The sequence below is a fragment of the Eriocheir sinensis genome, chromosome 55 (assembly GCF_024679095.1).
Source record: "Eriocheir sinensis breed Jianghai 21 chromosome 55, ASM2467909v1, whole genome shotgun sequence".
Classification (NCBI taxonomy): Eukaryota; Metazoa; Arthropoda; class Malacostraca; order Decapoda; family Varunidae; genus Eriocheir; species Eriocheir sinensis.
The window spans coordinates 7,705,221-7,713,316 of record NC_066563.1 but is presented as its reverse complement, the minus strand read 5'-3'; the positions used below and the strand labels follow the sequence as shown (position 1 = coordinate 7,713,316).

General features: G+C 41.9%; 1 protein-coding gene across 1 annotated transcript; it reads left to right on the top strand.

The window, feature by feature from the left end:
* The first annotated feature begins 2,568 nt into the window (after positions 1-2,568).
* On the top strand, positions 2,569-6,264 carry LOC126983996 (DNA-directed RNA polymerases I, II, and III subunit RPABC2-like). Its single transcript, XM_050837298.1, has 4 exons — positions 2,569-2,665; positions 4,257-4,320; positions 4,701-4,789; positions 5,466-6,264. The coding sequence occupies exons 1-4, from the start codon at positions 2,637-2,639 to the stop codon at positions 5,674-5,676; spliced, it is 393 nt and encodes a 130-aa protein (XP_050693255.1). The 5' UTR covers positions 2,569-2,636; the 3' UTR covers positions 5,677-6,264.
* The last annotated feature ends 1,832 nt before the right edge of the window (positions 6,265-8,096 follow it).

Below are 8,096 nucleotides of genomic sequence, written 5' to 3'. Positions count from 1 at the left end.
AAATTAGTCCGTCTTTCCTCGTTTTGTCTAAATCCCTGTTTCTACATTCTCTAGTTTGGCTCCAAGCAACGTCACGCATAAACCACGCCTCGGCTGTGTCTCCTCCCACAAACCTGCGTATGACTTGGTGTATATAGACTTACGAGGCATAAGAAGATGCACGGCAACCAGACGCAAGGTGTACAGGGCCCGTACTTATAAAGAGTATGTTTCGCTTATGTGAGGCATAAATCAAGAAAATGGCGGACACCGAGACATAGGGAAAGCATAACCCTTAGGTTTCAACTAAGCGGAACATAAACTGACTCGCCAGCTACGCGCTGGGTGGAGGTAACATTGCATTCCTTAGGTCGACCTAAGCGAGGCATAACAGTCAAGATGGCGGAGGTAGTGGGTGCGCGTCCGCGGCAGCTGAGGACTTTTCGGGCACGAAGAGACGTCCTTGATGAACTTCCGGACCCGGAATTGATCAAGAGGTACCGCCTGGACCGTGCAGGGATACTCTTCGTGACCGATTTGGTGCGTGAGGCCTTGACTGCTCCTACAAACAGGAACCAAGCCCTCTCCCCTGAGATGAAGGTCCTCATAACACTGAGGTATCTTGCTACGGGCAAAATGCAGCAGTGTAGCAGCGATGACTTGGGGGCGTCACAACAGACCGTCAGCAGGGTCACCCGGGAGACTGTGTACGCCCTTGCGGCGGCTGTTCCTGCTGCTGCTGCTGATGATGATGATGTGGCTGGGGGTGAGGCTGTGGTCTCTCCTGCTGCTGCTCCTGGTGTAGCTGATGCTGCTGTTGCTGCTGACCTCGCTGGCTGCTGAGGGGCTCTAGAGGTCGTGGCTGGCTGTCCATGGCTGCTGACTGCTAGCTTGAAGCTCGCGGGAATGTTTGTTTACATGTTTGAGGGGCTACGTCCTTAATTTTATCATTATTCCATGTGATGTTGGTCTATGCATCGTCAACAATTCCCGAAAATACTTTATTTTTTTATTTTATACATATTTCCAATACGTCAGTATGCTTTTAACATCAAAATTATACGAAATTCCAACATTATATTTTGAGTTGGTATCCCTTTCTTAGGTGCAGCTCAGGGGTTGGCAACGATGTACTAATACTCGCTTATTTCGAGCTGGTTATGTTGAGGGGGTGAAACATAAGGAGGGGGGTTATGTCTCGTCATTGTTAATACTCGGATATGTTTCAGTTTACGTCTCACATAAATTTCTTTATAAGTACGGGCCCAGGTCTGAACGCGGCCTTAATGCAACCTTGTAACGAACACCGAGGCAAATAATCATTAATCAAGTCTTAAATTGATTGTCACTTCCTTACCTCTAATGTTCTGGCAGCTCTTGGGTCTCTTTCTTCATGGTCTTCCTTCCTTTGAGTCATTTAACTGTTTTTCTCTCCTTATTTCCTGTATCTTCACCCTCACAGGCTCACAAAAGCAAACAGTTTCTGATGTTTTGATGTTTCCGCCGCCTCCTGTAAACATTAAGGGACCACGTATATAAGATCCTCATTTATTTTTACTTACTATAAAATATTGATTAGAGAAGTATGATCAATTTATGGTATATTTTACATATTTTTTTGTTTTTTTTTGTCTAGCGTTAGTATTTGATAATCTGGGTTAAAATGATGCTGCACTAATTGAGCCCCAGCACTAATTCTTAACTTATTATTTAATGCTTATTCTGATCATCGAAGTATTAAAAAATTTAGTGGTACTTTTTCCATATATAGTTTTATCCCATTGTAAGCGTTTATCAATGATCATGGTATAAACGATTTGCCAACGTTACCAGATTGTCGTACTTGGCGTATTGTTTTTGCCAATTTCTGACCAAAAACTATCGCACCCACAAAGATAACGATATGCACCTATGATAATTGTTAAAATCGGTAATTATTGATGCCCTTTTCTGCAATATTTATGAACCAGAGAAACCGGAAAATACAATGTTATGCGTACGATAACCTGGTAACGGTGGGGCCCCAAAGTTGCCAGATTGTCGTACTAAGCCGCTTATATTTCCCGACTTCCTACCCCAAAACTGTCTTCTGGGCTCCAATAACGAAACACATTTATACTTATCGTTAAAAGAGTAAGATCCTGATGTTTCTTGGCAATAGTTAGGCGTCGGAAACCGGTAAATACTATGCTCTGAGTACGATAATCTGGTAACGGTGGATCAACGTTGCTAGATTGTCGTACCAAGCCGCCTATGTTTCCCGACTTCCTACCCCAAAACTGTCTTCTGGGCTCCAATAACGAAGCACATTTATACTTATCGTTAAAAGAGTAAGATCTTGATGTTTCTTGGCAATAGTTAGGCGTTGAAAACCGGTATATACTATGCTCTGAGTACGATAATCTGGTAACGGTGGATCAACGTTGCTAGATTGTCGTACCAAGCCGCTTATATATCCCGACTTCCTACCCCAAAACTGTCTTCTGGGCTCCAATAACGAAACTCGTCTATAATTATCGTTAAAAGAGTAAGATTCTGATGTTTCTTGGCAATAGTTAGGCGTCAGAAACCGGTAAATACTAGCTCTGAGTACGATAATCTAGCAACACGTGTTCTTGTTGTTGTTGTGGCCGAGGACTCGAGGACAAGACGCTGCCATGGCCGACGAGGAGTTTGATGGTGACGAGTGAGTCTTTTGGGGGTTTCTTGTATATTTAAAGCATGTATTAGAAGAAACAAGACACTGAGATACTTATGTGGCCATTTATTGACACTCCCGAGGGCTCGCTTGTATAACTGGACCTTGTATTTTTTGGCCATTCCGTGAGTCATTTAATTTTCATAGAGCAGCAATAGGTTACTGTTTTAGTGGCGATAGGTTACACTGTTTGAGTCAGAAGGTTCCCATTTATTGGCGATACATTACTATTACGGTGGTTATTGGTTAGTATCCATTGGGTTTAGGGAGGTTATGTTAGTTTACGTACAATAGGTCTGGAGGCTGACAACCCATGGACCCTCCCCATCTTGCCCTTGGCCTCTCAGATTATTACATCAACATTAAATGATAATGTAATAATTTGAGAGGGCTGCTTCAGACCAAATTTTGGTCTGAAGCAGGAATAAATGGATAATATTTACGAAACCATAGCCACCTCTGGCAAAGTTAATACTTACATCATAGATTTCTTTTTGGTCCCTGAATGCAGTGCAGTCATAAGTGACTTCCGGAAAGGAGAAAGAATCCAATTCAGGGACCACTTATTGTTGAAAATAGGGGATAATAATTCACGAAAGCGTCGCCTCCTCTGGTGGCGGCCATGGTGCTGTGTTGCGAGAAATACCTCCTCGCAGAAATAAGTCGCATATACATGAGGGGGGTCCAGGGGTGGCGGAGCCCCCCCTGGTTAGAAGGGGGGGTCGAGGGGGGCGAAGCCCCTCCCGTTAGCTGTTAGGTCGTAAAGTTTGGTTGGAATAGTTTAAATATGCTCCCCCACCCTAAACCCTCTAAGCTATTTTGTGGCTGCGTCGTCGGTACCGTCGCCACGGCTGATGCCAGAGGAGGCGACGCTTTCGTGAATTATTATCCCCTATTTTCAACAATAAGTGGTCCCTGAATTGGATTCTTTCTCCTTTCCGGAAGTCACTTGTGACTGCACTGCAATCAGGGACCAAAAAGAAATCCATGATGTAAGTATTAACTTTGCTAGAGGTGGCTAGGGCTTCGTAAATATTCCCCGTTAATCTTAAGGATCACCACTCCAAACCAATATTCGTAGTAATTTAGCACGTGAAAGAATTGTTATTATAATGCATTTTCGTATACTCCCAGGTTTTTGATACCTTGCCGACACAAATCATCTTTAGCATTGTATGGCTTGCCTGTATGAAGCCCTTGCTCTCCTTATGGTGGCAAGCTGCCATAAGGAGGCTGGACCATTTTTTTAGTCACATGCCTTTCCTATACCAAGCTGCATATGAGACTATGAAATACAGGGATATTAATATTCTTCTTTTAATGTGTAGGTTTATGAAGTTTTGTCAAGTAACACAGAAGGCACATGCTTTTCACTTTATCCAACAGAGTACAAGTAGGCAGCATATATCATTTTAAAAGCCAGCTAAGAAATAAGCCAAACTTACACAAATATAACTAACCCAGCTTTTTTTATCATTCCTTGGATCAATTAAGCATCAAAACTTATAAGACAATATTTGCCCTTGGATGAGAGATGTGAGAGCCCCATGTGTGACAAGCCTTTTATTGCTCCTTTCAGTGTTGGCGACGACTTTGAGGAGGTAGAGGAGGATGAGAACCTTGATGACCTACAAGAAGGGGAGGTAAGTACCAACCAACTTGGTCAAGGCTTGGCAACACATTCTACATACTGGCTCTGAAGCAGGAATAAATAAAGCGATCTAACATTGACATCCTAGAGTTAACAAGTCAGCTGGTGATAGTCTATGATGTAACTGTGACATGCACCTACCCTAGCTAAGCAAGGGATCTCACAAGTGCACTCTTTAAAAAGGAATGACAGTCAGTTTTTAGGCAACATATAGATTGGCAGTATTGTTGAGGATTATTGAATGGAAAAGCTTCAACACTGCTTTCAAAACAATTGGGCTGTATGTTGAGAAAGCTGCCACTCCCAAGTTTTTGATACCTTGCCGACACGAATCATCTTTAGTCCCCTATTTTCATGGTGGCTCATTGACAGGATGACGAGAACAACACGGAGCTGCTGGCGGCGGGTGAGGGTCAGGCCGTGCCCACACAGAAGCGCATCACAACGCCGTACATGACAAAGTAAGTTGCCTCCAAAAGATCTCTACTTAAACCTCCAGAGTGCTTCCTGTATATGGTAGTAATAATAACAATGATAATAGTAGTAATTTATTGTCGAGTAAGATCATTCAACGCATAAAATTTCTCTTGTATTTCTTTAAAAGTAATAGCTATACGTAGTTTTGCATGTATGCCTTACCCTCCTCCAACTATTGTCAAGTATGATCATACAATACATATAATTTCTCTTGTATCTCCTGAAAAGCAACTAATAATTATACAGTTATACCTTACCCTCTTCAAAATTAGGAAGCATTTGTACGCAGCTGTCACACACTCAGCTTGTCACATCCATAGAAGAGGAATGAGAGATTAAAAATGCCATCCTCTAGTGTCCTGACCAGCTGCAATAAAGTTTACAGTGCATATAATATCCTGGATCAGTTATATATTGGTCCTCAGTAAGTCACATGCTACCTAGTACATATTCCCTCTCATCCACCTTTTATTGCAGTGGTTGAAGTATTTTGTGAAGTATATATGAGGGAAGTATGTGACCTTGCTTCTGGCCCCTCATTCTGTTTTCCTTTGTTTGGAGCAGCGTCTAGATCTAGCGGGCTTTTATTGTTTTTTGTTTTTGCCCTTGAGCTGCCTCTCGCTGTAAAAAAAATAAGTAAATAAAAGTCTTGCTCCACAGATATGAGCGGGCGCGGGTGTTAGGGACGAGGGCGCTGCAGATAGCCATGTGCGCCCCAGTCATGGTGGAGATCGAGGCAGAGTCCGACCCCCTCCAGATTGCCGCCAAGGAGCTGAGAGAACGCAAGATCCCCATCATCATCCGACGTTACCTGCCGGATGGGTCGTTTGAGGACTGGGGAATTGACGAACTCATCATCAGTGACTTTTAAGGTTTAGTTTTAGTTCAGCGCCCAACCTGTGGCCGCCTAGTTTTCTCCACCCATTAGATCATTGATGTTCACCTGTAGATTCATCAACATGTTGCACGTTTCTCATAATCTCATTAGTCTTAATATCTGATTCATATTCATTGGGCTCATATATGTAAAGTTGATGGGACTGCCCGCACACCAAATTTTTTTAATCATTCATCAAGTTCTTGGGAATATAGTTTTCAGTGTACTCCTGAGTCCTAACTGAAAGGAAGGCAACACAAGTCTTAAAGTGAGATAGTCATCCATGTTGGTCTAGATAAGTCCTGTTCATCCTCATCCCCATCAGCAGTGTGTGAAACAAGTACAAGGAATCATCCATCATGTGGCAGTTCCAACAGTGAGTTGCAAAGCTGCCTCCTGTCTTAGGTTCTCCCATACATACACGAGTAATTTATATACAAAAATTTTGTAGCAGCAACATGAACAGATTTCTTAATTTGAATTATTAAAAACATTGTTCGTGTGCAGTAATGTTTGATTTTAGATGTAACATTTTATTCTTGTAGAGATTCCTCCATCTCAGAATTATACAAGATGATCAAACTTCTTGTGTTTGAGTCCACTTCTAATACAGGGATTCCTCATTATCATGAGGGATTTCATCAGTTAACAGAACAATGGGGTCTGAACTGTGATATTGCACAAATATCAGCCGTCATTGAATTGTCCCTCTAATGTGAAATTCTTGTGCCTTTACACTTTTGTTGTAGTTCGATAAAAGGTGATAATTTTCCAAGGCTTATTTTGGGAAAAAGTTCCATCCTCGATGCCAGCAACGTTGTCTTGGTGGCTTGGCGTCTGATCTTGGAAGGTGACGGCCAAGTGATCAGCACGTGAAAAGGTGAATGCAACGTTCCAAGTTCAGGATCTACCAATATCTATTTATCAATACCTCCAATGCCCTGCCCTCTTATAGGAACTTCCCCCTAACAGCTGACCACAGCAGAAGAGTTTTCAGTTTTCCATTCCAGCATTCCCTCTCTGCTCAGTCTGTGCCATGCAAACTAACAAAACCTGAAATCACCTCTTAACAGACTTGACTCAGAAAATTTATATATGCTGCGTTACTAATCAGACTTTCTATACAACAAAGTGAGTTCATTTCTTGTTGATTTCTACCATAAGGTGCTGGCTATCATGTGTTTGAAGATACCCTAACCTAACATAACCTGATAAAACCAAAACAAACACTATAGGCCTTGACTCAGAACATTCATATGTGCTTCTTACTAATGAGACTTCTATACAACAAAGTGAGTTCATTCTTTGTTGATTTATACCATAAGTTGCTGGCTATCATGTGTTTGAAGATACTCTAAACTTAAGCTAATGCATCCAGTTTATAAATGGATGAAGAGCTTTGTTAAGGGGGATATTAATAAGGTTCTGATGGTTAGAGAACCGGGTAGGACACACAGTAATGGGTTTAAACTGGATAAATTCAGATTCAACAGGGACATGGGCAAAAATTGGTTTACTAACAGAGGGATAGATGAGTGGAACAGGCTGGGCAGTCGTGTGGTGAGTGCCAGTACAATTGTCACATTAAAAAATAGATTAGATAAATTCATGGACAGTGATATTAGGAGGGGTTAGATTCACAGCAGCTTAGGTTTACAGGCGCTGCCTTGTACAGGCCTACCGGCCTCTTGCAGACTTTACATTCTTATGTTCTAACTGTTTGGGGTTTTGTTAAGTTAGGTTAAGTTTAGGGCATCTTCAAAGACATGATAGCCAGCACTTTATAGTATAAATCAACAAAGAATGACCTCATTTTGTTGTATAGTAAGGAAACATATGAATTTTCTGAGTCAAGACATATAGGAACTGTTTGCGGTTTTGTTAGGTTACCGTTTACCGTTGATGAGGTTTTAGGCCCTGCTCCACTACTAGTGCAGCGCTCTGTGAGGTCCGTCAACAATTACGATGTTAGCCTCGATAATTATCCTCAATCCACTTATTCACATCGTCGTAGTGAGTGCGTGAGTCTTGATTGCTTTCATGAATAGCCTACTGATGTCCTTTTAATAAACTTGGCATCATCATAGTCACTAAACCGTTTAGAGTATATTCAAACACATGATAGCCAGCAACTTATGGTATAAATCAACAAAAATTGGCCTCATTAGTAAGGAAGAATATATGAATTGTCTGAGTCAAGACCTATAGTAACTGTTTGGGGTTTTGTTAAGGTTAGGTTAACCAGAGGGCGGCATGAGCCTCAATAGGCGTGAATCAAACAATCCAGCCTGGGCCACCACTGGGCTAAAGGACATCCACTAACAGTTCCCTGAAACTGAAGTCTAAAGAGGCAACAATAACCTCAGCCTCTCAAACAAACAAACAAACAAAAAAAGACCAAGGGCACCATTGGC

Coding starts and splice junctions, on each gene's coding strand:
- LOC126983996 (XM_050837298.1), top strand. CDS start 2,637: ATGGCCGACGAGGAGTTTGATGGTGACGA. Junction 4,321..4,700: donor ATGACCTACAAGAAGGGGAG/GTAAGTACCAAC, acceptor GCTCATTGACAG/GATGACGAGAACAACACGGA. Junction 4,790..5,465: donor ACAACGCCGTACATGACAAA/GTAAGTTGCCTC, acceptor CTTGCTCCACAG/ATATGAGCGGGCGCGGGTGT.